Genomic DNA, 19,355 nt, shown 5'->3' on the forward strand with positions numbered 1-19,355 from the left:
AATCAACTTCAACTGACATGAGAACTCCTCATGAGGTGCTTACACAACTTGTTCACTCCTCCACTACCTCTATCCAAGCACCTTTATTCTATCCGCCTTCACCAATAGATGCACCCTTACTAGTCCATACTGAAATTCCTATGAGTCAAGGCATGGGGGCTCAACCTTTTCACATTCATGGTCCTATTAGAGAGCCAAATCCAGATGTTCTAGCCACCAATACTTCCACTGCTCAGATATTACTAATACAGGTAATATTTTCTCACAAATATACACCTTATTTTTTCATATTTTCTATGTGGCCTAATAATCTTTCTTTATACTATCTTGCAAGACCACTATATCTTCTCGGATACTACTGACTGCTGAAATGGAGGTGCAAGCCACACCAACCCAAAGTCCTTCAAGGGAGGCCTTGACCGTCTCCATCCCTCCTCACATTGAAGCTACTACCATACCTTCGACAGAAGTAACAACACCTCAAATTACTTTCTATTTTACATTGTATGTTAATTTTTGTTCTTTTAAATTTGCACCAATTGTTAACTTCACTTTATTATTGTCACAGTCTGCAGTTGTCTCTCCTTTCATAATTAAAGGCTAGTTTCTTGGCATTTCTGCTGTATAAGAAACTGTTGCCAATCTTTCTGTTGAAGAAAAAGTAAAACAACTAACTGGTGAAGATCAAAAATTGGTGGATTAATTCTTCAACTTACTTGATCAACCCCTAGATGATCTGGCTCTTTCTCACACCACTATTCTGACTTACTGCTTGGAGGCCATTGCACCTCTAATGCCTCAACTCTTTGATCCAAACCAAGTGCAAGCTTTCCAGAACTTCCTTTCAGACCTTCTACAATACTTAACAACTATCAATCAATTTCACTCTGAGCCCAAAACTATTGAAACTCAAATGGATCAAATGAAAAAGGCAGTCACTGCTCTGACTGAAGCCTCCACTAGATCACAAGCCTTTAGTCTTCAAATTACTAATCTCACAGCAGAAGAGCCCCAACTGGAAGCTCAACTAGCAATTGTGAGGGCTCAGAAAACTGCTGCTGAACAAGAACAAGCCAACATTTCTCAACAAATTCCAACTCTTCTTGTTCAAGCAGAAGGTGGCCCACTTGCCATTAAATAGGCTCAAGCCAAACTTAGGCAAAATAAAATAAGGCACCAAACTGCCCTTCAAGCCTGGAATAGACTTTCAATGTACTTTCAAAAAGATTAGACCAAATTTAATTATTTTGATTGTACTCTTGACACAATCTTTAATGAAAGATCTCTCTTATTTGCTCTGGTTTCTCTTGGCTTGTCGCATATGTTCGCTCTTATGCTTTTATGACTCATTCATGCATTCCCACATAGTTGGATAGTATTTCTTTAGGTATTTACCATTAATAACTCTCCTATGTGGTTCACCTTCCAAATAAGCAAGATGATAAGCTCCTCCTTTAAGGACCTTATGTCTTTTAAATGGACATTCCCAGTTTGGAGACCACTTGCCATATTCTGGGCATTTTAAACCAACTGATAAAATGGTTTTCCACACCAATTCTCCTTCAGAAAACACTCTACCTTTTACTTTCTGGTTATAGCTTCTCTTAACTTTATTTTTCTGAGCTATCAAGTGATTAAAGGCCATAATTCTTTTTTCCTCTAGGTCTTGCAACTCAATCAACATGGCTTTTGCATATTCATCCATAGGAATATCCAAATGCTTGGCTAGTCGATTGGACCTCACTATTACTTCTAGAGGCAACACAACATCATTCCCATACACCAACTCATATGGAGTTATTGTTGTGCTATTTCTTTTTGAATTTCGATAAGCCCAAAGCACTTCTGACAAGAGTTATGCCAATCCCTAGGATTGTCTTTAATCATCCTTTCTAAAGTGTTGACAATCTTGTTTGTTACCTCAGCCTACCCATTTGCTTGAGCATAATAGGGTGAGGAATTCAATATTTGAATGCCATAGTCTATGGCAAACCTTTTAATCTCATTCCCATTAAACACTGTGCCTTGATCGACAGTTATGGATTGGGGTAAACCACACCTATGGATCACATTCTTCTTTAAGAACTCAATGACTTGAGTCTGTGTCACCACTTTTAAAAGTACTGCTTTTACCCATTTGGTAAAGTAATCAGTGGCCACTAGCAAATAAGAATGTGCTTTTGAAGAGGTTGGAAAATTTTTTCCTATCAAGTCCATGGCCCATCATCTAAAACACCATGGTTTCACTACTGAATGAAGACTTATGGCTAGAACTTTTTGAATATTGCCATGTTTCTGGCAATTCTGACATCCTTCTGCATACATTATGCAATCTTTTATGATAGATGGCCAAAAATTACCATACTTGTTAATCAACCATCTCATCTTATCACCAGCCTGATAGCCCCCACAAATTCCCTCATGTGCTTCAACCATGGCTTTCATTTGGTCTAACTTACCAATACAGAGTAAAGTCAAACCATCACGAGCCTTCCTAAATAAGTCATCTCCCATGATGACATAATTTAGGGCTTGATATCTTACCTATCTATCACCCCCTTCACTAGGATTCGACAGGTATTTTATTAAGGAGAATCTCTAATCTTCCTCTGTCACATCCAAAGTAAAAATAGGCAAGAAATTTCTACACCTATTCTTAAGTGCAGAAAAGTTTCTTCTCTTCATTCGAATCACCCTTTCCTGAGCTTCCTTAGGTATTTTTAAACCAGAAGCTGCTTGAGCCATCTCATTGGCTTCTTTATTCTCTAATCTATATCTGTGTGTAAATGTGACATGGTCAAAGAAACTGATTAACCATTTGACCTCAGCTAGATACTCCTCCAGAGCACCACTTACATACTTGAATTCTCCTAAGACTTGCTTAATGACCAACTGTGAATCCCCTAAAACTTGAAGACTTCTTATTTTGAACTCTATGGCCAATTCTAGGCCAATTATCAAAGCTTCATATTCAGCTTGATTACAAGACTGAATATGTTGTGTCTCCAACTGATATGCAAATTGGTATATTTGCTTATTTGGTGCAATCAAACACAATACTTGCTTCCACTCCTTTATCTGTCTTTGAACCATGAAACATGAACTTCTAAGGTTCATTCTCCACCATATTGATTTCATATAAATCTAAATCGACAGATGTACAAGGGTGTTTTGTCAAAAAATTAGCCAAGGCTTGCCTTTTGACTGCTTTTTGTGGCACATACTTGAGATATATTCAATTAATGCTAAAATCCACTTACCGTGTCTTCCTCTCAAGATTGTTTTAGACAACATGTATTTGATAACATCTGTTTGTGCTATCACAAACACTTATGTGGGCAACATATAATGCCTCAGTTTAATGACTGCAAAATAAAGTGCCAAACATAGCTTTTCAATAGAGTTATACCTAGTCTTAGCATTATTTAACCTTCTACTTAGGTAGTAAATGGCATGTTCATGACCTATATCATTTTCTTGAGCCAATAAAAAACCAATCGACAGGTCAGAAGCTGAGATGTACAGCTTCAAAGGCTTTCTTGCCATTGAGGGCATAAGCACTGAAGGGTTTGTCGGGTATCTTTTGAGTAAATCAAAAGCTTCTTGATGGCATGCTTCCCACTTAAACTCATAGTTTGACTTGATTTTTATCAAAGGAGAAAATGCAAAAGTTTTCTTAGCCAAATTGGCTATGAATCTCCTCAAAAAATTCACTTTTCCAAGAAAACTTTGTAGCTCTTTTTTGTTGGTTGGGGATTTTCCTCCTAAAATGGCTTTGGCTTTATTAGCATCCACTTCTATCCCTTTGTGATGTACTAGGAAGCCCAGAAAATTTCCAGCAGATACCCAAATGCACACTTCAAAGGGTTCATTTTCAACTTGTAGGTCTTCATTCTTTGAAATGTCTACTGCAAATGTTCCAAATGTTCATCAAAACTGTCAAATTTAATGGCTACATCATCTATGTAGACTTCTAAATATTTTCCAATCCAATCATGGAAAATGAAATTCATTGCCCTTTGATATGTTGCTCTTGCATTTTTTAATCCAAAAGGCATGACTATCCATTCAAATGTCCCCAAAGCACCAGGACACCTGAAGGCTGTCTTATGTGTATCCTCTGGGTTAATAAAAATATGATTATATCCAGCATGACCATCCATAAAGGACAAAATCCTGCTTTTGGCTGCTAAATCCACTAACAAGCCAGCCACTAGCATGGGATATTCATCCTTGGGAGTTGCTAAATTTAGATTTCTAAAATCTATGCACACTCTTAACTTGCCATTTTTCTTCATAACAGGGACAATATTAGACAGTCACTCGACATGCTTGGCTGTTCTAATAAAACCTGCTTTGAGTAACCTTCCAATTTCCTCTTTGACCAATAAGGTGGCTTCATTGGTCATCCTTCTTGGTGGTTGCTTATGGGGAAGGAAATTTCCTTTAATTGGGTGCCTATGCTCTATCTAATCCAGACATTTCTTCATAATTCCATGCAAAACAATCCTTATACTCATAAAGCAAACCAACTAGTTTGCTCTTACATTCATTAGATAGATTAGCATTTACATAGATAGGCCTCTTACAGGCCTTACTCCCTAAGCTACATTCTTCAGATGTTCCAGTTGCACCTCTTTATAACTCAGAGGGCTACTGTCAATAACACATTCTACCCAAGAACAATTGGCCAAACACTTAAGGCTAAACTTACTCTCTAAAAGAAATAAAAAAGCCTAGAAAAAGTAGATCTAATTACTTTAGCTGTCTCATCCAGCTTGTCTTCTTTTGTCACTTGTACTTGTATTACTCTTGATCTTCAGCAATCTCTTCTATCACAATCCTTTTTTACTTCTGCATCAAGCTTTGCTGGCTAATTCCTGGCTCATCTACTTAAAACCTTCATCAACAAAGACCTTGAACTCCTCATTTGTCAAACTTTTTCCTTGGGACTTAACTTCTTCCTCATCAATCACAACTGGACCCAAATCCTCATCATACAACACAACTTTTAAGTTATTAACATCAGCAACAAAAGGATTTGCATTTGCCCAGTAAATTTTCATCCCTCATTTACCATCACTAGTTAAGAAGATCAATGCCTGATGCAGCGAAGAGGGTACACAACCATAAAGGTATATCCAATCTCTACCTAGTAGCACATTATAGTTAAAAGTGGAGTCTATTACAAAGAAAGTTATTCCCATTGACCTGGAACCAACCTGAAGTTGTAAAGCCACTATATTTCTAGCCTCAGATGATTCACCAACAAAATTACTTATGTTCACATCAGTAGGAAGCAAGTCATCGATAGATTTCCTAATAGCTTTCAGTGTCTTAGGAGGAAGAATGTTGACAATGGCTCCATTATTGACCAACACCCTTTCCACTGGTACCCCATCTAAATAAGCTCTGACATATAAAGGCCTTAGATGCCTGATGAGCTTGTCTTTTGGCTGTTGTAGCACAATCTTTTCTCCATCGACATACCTAACCACCTCAATTGATCTCAGGGGCTTGGCTCGTGTCTCAGCCATTGCTATCTGAATTGCTAGTTCTATCAAATCTTCAACATCACCTGCTAGTTTATTAGGCAGATTTGGCTTGGCTTGAAACCTCTGAGGAATGGCCATAATCATATTACACTCCTTTGATAGAGGTAAAGAACCAAAATGAATTGCAGCCAACTTCTTTCCAATGTCACCACCAGAACTATTTGATTTAGCTTCATCTTCTCTAACTCCTTCATTAACATTCATGCTATCAGTGACCATTACTTGGTCCTGATCATCCTTCATTGCCACATTTTTCTTATCACTGTGATCTTCATCAAACATTAGGTCCTTCTCTAACTCTTTCAGCTTCTGGCTCAATAGAGCCTTTTCAAAAAGCTTCCTAACAGGTCTGTCATCTGCCTATTCTGGCTCCATTTCCTTTTCAGAATTTGAACTGGTTGTACTGGATGGGCCCTAGAAATTGAACCCTTCACTTCCTTTCCTCCAGCAGTAGGAACCAATCTATCTCTAGTCCATACTAAATCTTGCTTTCCAGCTAGCTTATCCCCTGCAGCTGTAGACATCATAGCATGGAACTTTCTTTATTCTCTCATTTTCTGAGTTCTTGTTTCTCCGATTGGTCTCCAACCACTCATAGGGAACTTCGGGTGAGACACTCCTTGCCATCCTAGATGAGATGGTACTGAAGGCTTTACCATTTTTAGTTAAGCTAATTGCATTTTTGGCCTCACTCTTAGGCCATGATGCTGCTGTTGAAATCCCCCAAATGGTCTCACAAACTGTTGCTACCCTCCATATGGCCTTCCAGTCTGTTGATGGCCACTATGTGATGCACCAAATTGCTGTTACTAGCCACTATATGGCCTAGTCAGAACCCTTGGACTTCCATAGGGCTTAGAACCCTTGTGTTGTTTGAGCGTAACCCTCACATTACTTGATCCACCAAAGCATGGATGAACAGAAGCTCCTTGGAACAAGAATGGAGCATCATCCTTACCATAATTCTCTGCAGGACCAAATATCCCTGGGTCTGTCCCATCATACAACAAGCAATTATTGTCAAAAATTTGCAGATCACCACTGCCCATAGTTTTGAACCTCAGGCCAACATTTTTTCCAATTTTTTGAATTCCATCAATCACAAGGGCCTTGGCTTTTTCTTTCTTAGTACCATATCTGAAAAAAATGAACATCTCACCAGGTTCTTCCTAAACTTTTGCTTCTTTTGGCATCTTCTTCATCCTCTCTTTGTGGAGCTTGTCTAATTCTACCAAGAGAACTCTAGGATTTTTGTCCTTCTTCTTTTGATCAATTGACTGGAAGTTAGTTGAAACCATGTTAATCTTCACCATGTTTGGGAATAGGTCACTGTCGATTGCCATAACCCCTTTATCTTTTTTAGCATATTTCAATATTCCTTTTTGAATTAAGTCCTGCACACAATTCTGAAATGTAACACAATTGTTAGTGGAATGCCTAAAAAAATTATGCCATTTACAATACTCCTTGCTAAAGCTGTCCTTGTCTTTGGGAATATTGTGTCAAGGAGTCAAAGTTAAAAACTTGTTTGCTAACAACTCATCAAATAATGCATCTGCTTTTGATAAATCAAAAGAGTACTGCCTATGTGACATAGCCACATTCTTTTTGGCTAGTTGTGTTGCTGGCATGCTCACATGTTTACCAGCTTTCCTTAGTGTTTCACAAATCATAGGTTTTTTACCTATTATTTGAGCCATATCTATGTCGATATCCGTGTCAAACTCAACCTCTTGGTAATAAGTCCCTAATGAGGCTGCATTTCTTTGTTGCTCTTCTCTAAGAATGGCCTCATAACTAGTTGCCCTTGAAGACAACTCAAATAGGTCTTTAAACATCACACCTTCTAAATTTTTCCTAAGTTCAAAATTTAAACCTTTCTGGACTAGTCTTATAACTTCTATTTCACGCATGTACACATGACATCTGTTTTTTACCTTCTTAAACCTATCGATGTACTGCTTTGCACTTTCTCCTTGCCTTTGTTTAAATTTTGACAAATCCACCATTGTCACTTCAGGCTCAGTTCTAAAGAACTGGGCATGAAACTGACTCTCCATGTCATGACCCGAACCCGCCCCTATAGATTAAGGTCATAACCGGCCAGTAATCATGAGATTACTTACGACCTCAAACAGAAATCAATTCATAATTAATAATATGGGGCTAGATGCGGAAGTAGACTTAAAAATTTTGTCCAATGAGTTGTGCTTACATGGTAAATTAAAAACATTTCCCATATACTTGATAATAACTCACACCATATATTAATAGTTAACATCTTGTGCACCCAGGATCGTTCAATACATAGTCAACTATACCAAAAGCTTATACACATAAATGGTCTATCATGACCAATGGAAATAGCAAAAGAAAATACAAAAGATCATAAACAAAGCCTCTTGTGTGAGGCACCTGGGCCGACTTCACAAAACTCGAGTTCTTTTCATAATCTCATTAAGGCTAGGGCTAGTCATCCCGCTGCTCACCTACACACATATAAATATAGAGTGAGCTACAGCCTAGTGAATAATATCAAAATAAAGAAATTACATGAATGAAATTCGTAATAGACATATCAAACGGCCATAGGCCCATTTATGTTTCCATCTAATACATTAAACGGCCTCAGGCCCAAACGTATCAAACGGCCTCGGGCCTAATACATTCTTATCAAATGGCCTCGGGCCTAATTTATTCTTGTCAAATGGCCTTTGGCCCAATCATTCATATTAAACGGCCTTTGGCCCAATTATTCATGTCAAACGGCCTTTAGCCTAATTATTCATATCAAACGACCTTTGGCCCAATCAATTATGTCAAGTGGCCTTGGGCCCAATCATTTATGTCAAACGGCCTTTGGCCCAATCATTCATGTCAAACGACCTTTGGCCCAATCATTTATGTAAAACGGCCTTGGGCCCAATCATTTATGTCAAACGGCCTTAGGTCCAATCATTTATGTCAAACGGCCTTTGGCCTAACTATTTATGTCAAACGGCCTTTGGCCTAATTATTCATGTTAACCGACCTTATTCAATCATTGTCATAACGAACCTTGTTCACAATTCAAGTAACAATCCTATGGAACTTATACAGAAGTAGACATTTAGAAGGTAGCATATTTCAAATATCCTTACTAAGATATTACTTACAGTGTTCGGAGTATTGATTCGTCCTCGTGGATGCTCCTACACAATTCATAAATATACACAAATCGGATCACAATACTATTTAATCTGCTCATTGTTTAATTCTCTTAGGCTCCTTTCTAACCCTTTAATTCATTTAGCGTGCTCAATGCATGCCTAAGAGTGCCTAGAAATGAAAGAGAACGGAAAACGAAACATAAAACAACTTTTCAAAATTTCTAAAATAGGGCTCTCTGCTCGAGCGCAGCTTTGGTGGCTCAAGCGGACCCCTTTGGTCTGCAAAAGCACTGATTGCTTGTAATTCATGCTCGAGCGAGGAGTCTTTGCAAAACAGGGTTCGCTCGAGCGTAAAGTCTGTCACTTGAGCCATAGTGTAAATCTCTGCAAAATTTCTAGGAGCTCGACTTTCACGCTCAAGCAACACTTTCCTCGCTCAAGCGAACAAGTTGAATTCTAGGTTTTCCAGAACTCTGTTTAAAGTTCATGACTTGATTTCAAAGGCTCAAAACTCACATTTTTTATACAAAGACATGGAAATCTTTATATAACACGATAACATAGGCAAATTGAGTCTAATTTGTCCAAAACCATGATTCAAATCCCAATTCATTTCACATTCTTCTTGACAACTGCATAATACAAGCTACCAAGCTTCATATCTTCAAGGATGACACATGCATGTAAAATATAGACTCTAATTCCATGTCAAATGATACATATGATGATCAAAATCATGAGATTTATCAAAATTATGCATGCATGTGAATTTTGGTGCTCAAATTTTCATAATCATGCACATTCATGGCAAATCTTTATATGCATAGAGACATTAACCTCAATTTCATCATATTTAGCTCAATTCTTGACCTTGGTCACATACCATTATGGGCTCACCTTTTTCCGCGCCCCTTCTTTCGGAAAGGGTTTGAAAAGAAAGGCCTCACAGTTAGGACTCTCACGGTTCTGAATCTAGTCTCACAAGTGCAGTGTAAAACTGATAATCACCAAATAGTCCAATCTGACAAATCTTTTGAAAAATTGATTTTAAATCAAATAATGTCAAAATTGGACTACTTTGCTAGATACAGAGTCGACACCTAAATATTTTGTTTTTGAGAAAATTTAGGAAACCCTGACTCGTGGCAAAGGCCACGTGTCCGTCATCACCAAAGTTGCCTCAGCTCGGGAACTTGGGTACGAGGGGGGAAGGTCATGAATTGAGTACCCCCGCTCGCCCGATCAAAGATCGGCCTCTACTAACCATGATATGTCATTTTATAAACCTTATGAGTTCTTATTCCAGTTATTAATCTAACCTTACTATGTGATGCGCACAAGCAAATATAGACTAAATCGCAAGAATTGGAACATTTCAAGTCATGCTTGTTTTGCGAAAATGATTTGAATTTGCCACCCTCAAGTGGGCTTAAAGATGCGGATTGCCACCAAACATAGTGGGCTCAAAACAGGATTTTGCCATGACAAAGTGGGCTTAAAACGCGCATTCGTTGAATTGTTCCAATTCAAACAACAAGCCTTCATCCACAGGCATTCATGTAGTTCAGCATTTAAGCACATAACCTCATGGCAAGCATACGAAACATGACAATATGGCAATCACACTCATGCAAGTATGCTAAAGCATAAAGACTTACCGAGTACTCTAAACCAAAACAAAAACTAGTTAGAAAGATGCATGATCTTAACTATGTTAAGATGCCTAATGTAACTTATGCAATTAATAGGCTCAGCTAATAATATGGCATATGAATCAATTTGAACAACATGTTGTTGAAACACATATTTAAAGAAGTATTGAAAGTGCAATGCAGTTTGAATGATGCGCCGAGCCTCGGTGCATGCAATACAAATGAATGAATGCAAACATGAGAGCATAAGGCATGCTAATTGAAAATGTCCCTAATCTAACCATCAAAAGCGATTAAATAAAAGAGAAAAAGACGTGGGGCTGGAAGACATACACACAGGCACACACACTTATTACAACATTACACTCTCCCGAAGGACGGTTCGAATGAATAAACTAAGCAACTAGCTACGTTAACTATTACAACACTTGAAATGAATTAACTAACTATTCTAAGCTAATTAATTATTACAAATCGGAATCGAATAACTAGTTACACTAACTAATTAATTACAACACGTGAATTAACTAGCTATTCTAAGCTAACTAAAGCGATTAAATAATTAACTATCTGCCCCTAATCAGCTAAGCAAAGCAACTAAATTGCCTTGAGGGGCAAAGGACATATGCATGCTCGGTTGGTTTCCACCCGAAAATGCCACTGCCTCACTGCTGTAAGACTCTGTTTGCACACTTGAACACCAAAGAAGCTACCAACTTCCAAAACACCTTTGCTCCCCTTTTCCATTACACTGAGCAACTTTCTTCATTGGTGGCCGACCGGCTACTTCTAGTAGCCGTCGGCCATTGCTGGTGGTCGGTCGGCCACCCTTGCCCTGAACTTCCTTTTGCTGCAACAGAGAGCAAATAGAGGTAAAACAGTGTATTCTCAAGGAGTGTTTGTACTGTTATGCTCCTTATCATCATACAAGCTCAAAGGAGTGTAACTCTTAGCCCTCAAACCATCAACCAAGCAATTCACGTGCATGATGGCTAAGGAACCAAGCTTGTATAGGCTTAATGAATGCTCAATAAGACTAAAAAAGACCACCGCCCTATTATGCATGATCAATGGTGATGGTGACCAAGGAAGTGGCATATTTCATCATTTTTGAGTATGAAATATCCCATTTTGCTTGCGTTCGAATTAACGTCCAATTCGAACATATGCAATGCAACACGAAAGATGGTTATCTTGCCTCTTTTACTTGTTCATTTTATTTACTCATTTTACATTACCTATTCATTCTTTAATCGATTAAGTCCATTGGTGGGTGTCCTCTAATGGAGAGATGGCTCAAACAAAAAGTTGCTTTGGGTATGAAAGAGGCATTACACTGTTGGTAATGAACCCCCTAAGGGATTAAACCATTAGGTGCAACACCTCAATTCCACACTTAGGCAAACAAGTGGTTTGAAACCACTTTCAAAGCAAACGAAAGAGTGAAGAATGGAGGGAGATTGCAGAGATCTTTAGTGCTAAAATGGAGTGCAAAACAACACTAAAACATGCTTTCAACTCAAAACAATCGTGATCAAAGCATTAAAACATTAAGCTAGTGAAGGAATTAACACTACAACCATGCAATACAAGCCTCAAATGAATTAACCAGCCCAAAACAGAGCTAAAACCGGCCAAAACAGAGGCAAAAACATGCTGGACTAAAGCTAAGTTAGGCTAGAAAAACATGCTAACATATGAAGCTAACTAGGCATGCAAACAAGACACAAGGGGGGAAGGTTAACTCCTCTAATTTTGGACTTCAAAAGTTGATTTTTACCACTGAAAAACCTCTGAAATTTAGTGGTTAAAAGGCCCAAAAAAATTGATTTGAAAGTGAGGAAAAATAACACAAAAAGCTTAACAAGCTAAGGAGCCAAAATGTCGGATAATCCCCTAACTCAAAAAGGCTCAAACCACCATTTTTAGGTTACAAAAACTGAGTTTTTTACACTTCAAAAACAGCCTTAAAACAATTAAAAAAGATAGGAAGATAAGTATGCACAATAAGCTTAAATAAGGTAAGTGCTTTACCTTTGAAGCAAAGCGCAATTTAGGCACAAATCCAAGCTCAAACCTCCTTCCAAAGCTCAAACAAGACTCCAAGGGACCTCAGCTCAATGGTGGTCAAGTTTGATTAAGGGTTGGTGTGCAAAAGTGTGGAGGAACTAGGCAATCAAGCATAAAATATCAAGTGAGAGAGAGAAAGCTAGAGAGAGAGAGAGATATTTTTTATCCAAAATCTTCTAACCCTAAAAAATGAGGGAGGAACCCCCCTATTTATAGAAAAACAAGCCTTGAGGTTAGATACATCTCACCATATACGTGTATGAAGATGCAACTCAGTGAGCAACAGTTGACACAGCTGGCAACAAATATCTGGAAAAAGAAACCAATGACCGTCGGTCACCACTGGTAGCCAACAAGCACAAGCCATGGCCGATAGATTCTAGGGCTGGCTGACAGGTCACCCTCTCTTCCAGGATAGAGGCAACAAGCTCTTGGTTCAAAAATATACACAAAATAGATAAGGTTTAGAGGCTTAAAGACAAGACGTTTCGTCGAGGGCTTCGAGCGCTCAAAGTGAACACAAATAAGCACAATTATCGAGTGCACAAACGATGTCGTCCAAGTCCTGAGGACGGCCAAAAATGAGGTGTCTACAACCATGCTAGAATTCATGCATTTCAAACCTTCAAATTTAGAAAACATGATTGCGTGTAAGTGACAACTCCAAATTCAACATGATTATTAAAGTTCATGTCCAAAACTTGAAGAATCAAAGCAAATACTTGCATGCATGTATAATTTCGTCTCAATTCCTATAATCTTTGTTCAATTCACACATTTAATCTTGTTATCTTCTTCTTAAACCCACAATTTAATGACTTAACTCACAAATTGAGGTTCAAACTCTTACCTACTATCTTTAATGAGGCTAGGTTTAGCAATTTCTTGAGCCTAGGTTCCAAAATCTTCAATCCTCCAAGCCAATACCTCAAGATCGAGCTTCTATCTCACTAAGATGAAGATATCTTTCTCTATATAACTTAATCTCAGTAAAATGGTGAAGATGAGCTCAATTTTTATGAGCCTAGGCACTAACTCAACATATATATAGTGGGTGATTAGCTTAAGTTAATTAAGCATGATTAAGACTAATCAATCTTACTTAATTTAATTCATTTAGGCCTCGTTTGGGAACAGGCTAATTTAGTAACTTTTTGGCTATTTGGCTAAAATATGAGCTAAAAAAAACTAGTATGTTTGGGATGACTTTTTATCTTTTTATGAAAAGATGTGCAAAAAGTAGAGAGAAAATAGAATCTTTGATTTTTTGGTATGGGTTATTGGCTTTTTGGCTAATTTAGTAACTTTTTGACTTTTTAGCTAAAATGGAGGGTTCCCAAACGAGGCCTCTAATTAATTTGATCCGAATCAATTTTAATTAAATTTTACCATAGACTCTAAAAATTACGCTGATCACAATAAACTAATCAATTTTGGTTTCTGACGCCTTTACAACCCTCAATTTCGGACTATAGCAGGAATTGTAACAGATATGTCTACAATCAACAGATAGGTATTCAAAAATCACATGAATACATAATTAACATCAAACTTCATATCAAACACATTAACACTCATATAATTAATGAATTAGCAGTGTAATACGGATCGGGGTTGTCACACTCCATTTCTTGCCAAGTATGAACTAAATTTTCTAGCAAGTTAATAAACTACGTAAATGCCATTTTCGACAGAGAATGAGGAAAGAGTTTTAATTTTAAATTGTTATCATAGCCAGGTTCTCCACATTGGAGTATGAACTTGCCTACATGCTCCATGGTTGATTGTCTCTCTTCCCCTATAAATAAAGTAAACTCAGGAATCCTATAATTTCTTGAAATGAGGGTTGTTTCTACTCATGAAGCGTAAAGACTCCTAAACATTGGCCTATTTGGCCTTCTCAGGCCTGGGCCGTATATTTCTTGTATGATGTTCATTATTTGCTGCTTGCTATTAATCTGAGGGTCTAAGTATTGTTGTTATTGTCCTCCTCCTTGGACTTCTGGTTGGAATGAAAGAAAAGGGGAACCAAGCCCTCTAGGCCTTAGATACATCATGTTAGGTTCATAATATGGTCGATCCATGGCATGGTCTCGTATATTCTGAGGCCTTACTTGATTAATTGGCCTATTTCTTTGTTCTGCCATAGCCTGATAACCTGCTACAGGCCCATCAAATGCTTGAGTACCATACATTTGTCGCCTTGATTACCTCCCAAGTCTCATTCCTATATTATTTAAGTTGTGATTAAACATTGAATTTGTAGGGTATTCCCTCTTAAACCCAGGATTTCTGGTCATTCCCTCCTCATATCTTTCTTGAAATGTGGGATGTCTATAAAATGACACAGGTTCATTTACATTTTCATGTTGTTGAGGGGCTACAGGAGGTATGAATTGTGCTTTATTTACCTGAGTCTCATCCCCAACCCTTCTTGATTGGCTAGGCTTGATGTTAGCCTTCTCAAACAAAGCCAGCAAGTCATCTATCATCACTTGGTTCTCATATGCAGACATAGAACCAATTGTTTGCTGAGTATGCAATAGAAGAGCCCTTCTTGAATCAACAGGAGGACAACTAGACTGGCCAGTTTTGGCCACATTTTGGCCATTTCCTTGGCCTATTTCCTATCTGGCCACTGCATGGCCATCACCTAGGTTGTCCTGCACTGCTTCAAGTCCGTCATCCAACTCTTCTCCATTTTCAACTCTTTTCTCAAGGTCTTCAAAGATTTCGTGTTGTTTCTTCTTAGCCATCACTCCAAATTAGACAGGTCCCACTGGGCGTGCCAAAATATGTTAGCAAAACTCTAGTTTAGGTCAAATTGACAGAGGTGATTTGACAGAATAACCAAAATTTTACACACAACAAACAGATCAAGCAATTGTGGTTGATGTCTTATGCCTTGACAGATTCAAGGACTTCTTTGGAGGTTGTAATGCGAAGAAACAAGTATGAACAAACTGAGAATCAATTGAAGAACAACTAAACCTGCCACTTAATTACAAGAATTAAATTTCAAGTTTAATGAACATAACAATCGACGGAGGAAAACTTAGCCACAGAAACTGAATTACAAACAGACTATTCCTAAGTACAGAAGCTATTGCTAACTAAGTTAAATAACTTCTAATTCCACATAGGTTGTGAATTTGATTGAAGATCCTCTTTTCTTCGAATTTCCAGCCTTTATGCTGTTGGTCTTGCTACTTCTCTGCTGCCGCGTGTCCCATCCTAGAGCAAGTTACCTCCACTTCCTGTATAACTGCTCATAATCTCCATAACCACTGGTAACTGCTTCTTTGCTACAACATCCTCTTTCTCTTGCAAATAAGACACATATCCTGCATCCCTTGCATGCCTATCTTCATGGCTTGACACCTGGGCTACGTTTGGCCACATCTTACTGCATTACTAGATAAATCAACAGGAAAAATTGCAACTGCTACATCTGCTTCTTTAACTGTTTCACTTCTATCACTTGCTCTGCATTCTGGGATCCACCTCTCATTGTAAATTTTTAATCTTTACTCGTAGCATTCACTGAACCAACTCTCTGTATTTGTTATGCTTATTCGACAGAGAAGATAAATTTTAGTGCCAACAATCACATATTTGGTGAATTATTAGACAAAGAAAATGATACAAGAAATTCGTTTAGCAAACTATTTTTAAAAATTATTTTTGAGATTTTTTTTTTCAAAATGCTAAAAAAATATTATTAAAAAAAGTAAGAAAACATTAATCTCGTTTGACGATTATTTTAATATTTTTAAAAAAATTTATAAAAAATATATATTATTTTTATAATATATATATATATATATATATATAATATTCACCTTGCTTGTTTCCATTTTTCAAAAAACACTTTTAAGAAAATTTTACTTTCTTATTTTTCGTATTTTTTTATTTTTACTGAATTTTTTTAATATTGTAACCAATTTTTTTTACTTTTTAGACACACCTAACATAAATACACCTAAAAAGTAAAAAAATTGTAAAAAAAATCTTTTAAAAATTTACTAAATATCAAAAAAATAAAAAATATATAAGAATTCAGTACATTTTTTGTATTTTTATGTATTTATTAATTTTTTAAAATATTTTTTCACAAATTTTTTACTTTTTAGATACATCTAAGTAAGGTGTATCTAAAAAAGTAAAAAAAAAAATATTGAAAATTTAAAAAATATTTACTAAAAATAAAAAAATATAAAAATTAAAAAAATCAATTTTCAAAAAACTTAATTCAAAAAACTCAAACCAAACACACTGATTACCCTTATAACCACTTTTTAACTGAAATAAGCTGATCCATGTTTGATTTAACAAGTTTCGAATTGCATCACTTGGACGCAGACTCACTCTCTCTCTCTCTCTCTCTCTCTCTCTCTCATCTTCCATATCCATAGCCCACTATCAACCTCCAATCATGCTTAGATCAACCTTCACTCCCCTTCTCCACACCATCCCCTCCAAACCCAAACCTCCAAACCTATTTTCTCACTCCATCTCCATTTCACTCTCACAATCCCCACCAACTGTTCGACAAAATGCCTCGCCCACCGCCACCACCACAAACCCACTTCACAATCTCTCTCCAACTTCCGCCTACATCCACCTCCCTTTCTGCCGCAAACGCTGCTACTACTGCGACTTCCCAATCGTCGCTCTCGGCTCATCTTCAACCCAAACCAACGATATCAACGACCCACGAATCTCCAACTACATCCACCTCCTCTGCAGAGAAATCAAGGCCACAAACTCACAATTCAACCACAACCCACCTCTCAAAACAGTCTTTTTCGGAGGGGGTACGCCATCTTTGGTACCGCCGAGGCTCGTTTCGTTAGTCCTTGAGACATTGAATTTGAAATTTGGGTTGTGTTTGGATGCTGAGATTTCCATGGAAATGGATCCAGGGACGTTTGATGTTGTGAAAATGAAGGAGTTTATGGGGTTGGGTGTGAACAGAGTGTCTTTGGGAGTTCAGGCATTTCAGGATGAGTTACTCAAGGCTTGTGGGAGAGCTCATGGGGTTGAGGAGGTTCATGAGGCAATTGGGGTTGTTGGGACATGTGGGGTTGAGAATTGGAGTATGGATCTGATATCTTCTCTACCTCACCAAACTCCACAAATGTGGGAAGAGAGTTTGTTGCTCACCATCAATGCAAGGCCTAAACATGTATCTGTCTATGACTTGCAAGTTGAACAAGGGACCAAATTTGGGATACTGTAAGTGGAGTCAAGGGCCTCCTAACCTTGATGAGACTAAGGCGAAATTTCAATGAGTAGCTTTATTTATTTACGTTTAAATAATATTTTTTATATCCTTTTAATGTAAAAAACAATTTTCTCTTCTATTTTTGTAATGAAAATTCGAGATTATTCACAACCTGATTTTTGACAAGGAGTGTATATTTATATTATCGATATATATTTTTTAATCTAGGTCTTTGGAAAAGTAAATTTTGTTTTTTTATCATATTTTTTAACAATGTGGGTTTTTTAAAATATTTATTTTTGGACAAGAATGTGTTTTTTTGGGATAAGAAATTTTTGTATGAGACTTTACTGTCAGGGTTTTGTTTGGGCAAGAGTGAGTTTTATTATTATTATTATCATTATTTTGCTTTCAGCCCTGAGTGATTTGGTATTTTTAACACTTACACATACACTACCGTCAAGTATGGAACTGACACTGGATTGTTTACAGATACTCACCGGGGGAGTTCCCTCTGCCTTCTGAAACCCAATCGGCAGAGTTCTACAAAACGGCTTCAAGAATGCTCTCAGATGCCGGTTACAACCACTATGAAATCAGCAGTTACTGCAAGGACAATTTCGAGTGCAAGCACAACCTAACCTACTGGAACAACAAACCATTCTATGGTTTTGGCCTTGGTTCTGCCAGTTTCTTGGGCGGATTCAGATTTTCAAGGCCAAAAAAGATGAAAGAGTATGCAGGTTACGTTCAAAATTTGGAGGACGGGGTAGTGGGGCTTAGTGAGGATAGTTTTCCCAATCCCAAGGACATGGCCATGGATGCTGTGATGCTCTCTTTTAGAACTGCCAAAGGGGTGGACTTGAAGTCCTTTAGAAAAACATTTGGTACTTCTCTTGTTCACTCTCTTTGCAAGGCCTATAGACCTTTTGTGGAAAGTGGGCATGTGGTTTGTTTGGATCGGAATAGAAGGGTTATAACAACAGATCGTTTCTGTGCATTGTTATCTGATGAGGAAGAGATAGAAGAGACCATGGCTTTTATTAGGCTCAGTGATCCCGATGGTTTCCTTCTATCGAATGAGCTAATATCCCTTGCATTTCAAGTCATAGCTCCATGAATCAAACTTTTTTGTTCTTGATCCTAACTAGACAATAGTGTCGTTGGATGTAATTAGCTTCACCCTTGGAACGTATCATCTATTCTCTTTAGCATGTTCTTGACTTGACTAGAACATGCTAGCTCCTACTACTCCTCCATCCTTGTTGGTCCTTTGTTATAGTGGTCAGTGAATTCTCCGATCTCACCATTTGACCTTAAACACAAAGAAACCTCCGGCTTTTAAAGAATCTTTCCTTTTCAATTTTGCAGAGCTTTGGGGTGCTTCTCGTTCCTCTTCCTACACTTGACAACCCGTTGTGTAATGGCTCGCCACTCCTTGTTTGTTTTGTAAGGGGTCAGCTGGTGAGGGAAAACTGTATCTATGCAGAGCTCAGTGTATGTATATTCTGTTTTCTTTAATCCACGGATAATACTTGTCCCACTTGAGGATTCTGGGTTAATGTTTCTGTTTGAATGTAAAAATAAAGATCTTGAAAGAGAGAGATTGTTGTTGCCCTTGGATTGGACTTACCTTGATATGATTGCGAGTCTGTGACATGAATAAATATTTGTTTGTAGTGCTTGCTTAAGAGCACCCATA

The 19,355-nt window shown here is 37.6% G+C and overlaps 2 protein-coding genes across 3 annotated transcripts; one reads left to right on the top strand and one right to left on the bottom strand.

Moving 5' to 3' along the window:
* Positions 1–1,339: 1,339 nt before the first annotated feature.
* On the bottom strand, positions 1,340–2,436 carry LOC145824074 (uncharacterized). Its single transcript, XM_082923663.1, has 2 exons — positions 2,361–2,436; positions 1,340–1,752 (listed from the first exon to the last, which is right to left on the bottom strand). The coding sequence occupies exons 1-2, from the start codon at positions 2,434–2,436 to the stop codon at positions 1,340–1,342; spliced, it is 489 nt and encodes a 162-aa protein (XP_082779789.1).
* A 14,306-nt stretch (positions 2,437–16,742) lies between these two features.
* On the top strand, positions 16,743–19,355 carry LOC114319825 (Radical SAM superfamily protein). Of its 2 annotated transcripts, XR_003649605.2 has the most exons (3): positions 16,746–17,664; positions 18,146–18,937; positions 19,025–19,355. XR_003649605.2 is itself a non-coding variant. In XM_028266883.2 (2 exons), the coding sequence occupies exons 1-2, from the start codon at positions 16,862–16,864 to the stop codon at positions 18,771–18,773; spliced, it is 1,431 nt and encodes a 476-aa protein (XP_028122684.2). In that variant the 5' UTR covers positions 16,743–16,861; the 3' UTR covers positions 18,774–19,355. The 2 variants fall into 2 exon arrangements, 1 of the variants encoding a protein (XP_028122684.2); XM_028266883.2 differs by having other exon boundaries at positions 16,743–17,664; positions 18,146–19,355.

This window comes from Camellia sinensis, chromosome 4, assembly GCF_055761805.1.
Source record: "Camellia sinensis isolate YWXY chromosome 4, ASM5576180v1, whole genome shotgun sequence".
In the NCBI taxonomy this organism is placed as follows: domain Eukaryota; kingdom Viridiplantae; phylum Streptophyta; class Magnoliopsida; order Ericales; family Theaceae; genus Camellia; species Camellia sinensis.

Bases quoted from the DNA above. Each gene is read 5' to 3' on its own strand.
- LOC145824074 (XM_082923663.1), bottom strand. From the start codon at position 2,436: ATGGTTGAAGCACATGAGGGAATTTGTGGGGGCTATCAGGCTGGTGAT. The intron at 1,753-2,360 runs GTAATTTTTGGC...TGTTGCCTCTAG, and splicing joins ATGGTTGATTAACAAGTATG to AAGTAATAGTGAGGTCCAAT.
- LOC114319825 (XM_028266883.2), top strand. From the start codon at position 16,862: ATGCTTAGATCAACCTTCACTCCCCTTCTCCACACCATCCCCTCCAAA. The intron at 17,665-18,145 runs GTAAGTGGAGTC...GATTGTTTACAG, and splicing joins GGGACCAAATTTGGGATACT to ATACTCACCGGGGGAGTTCC.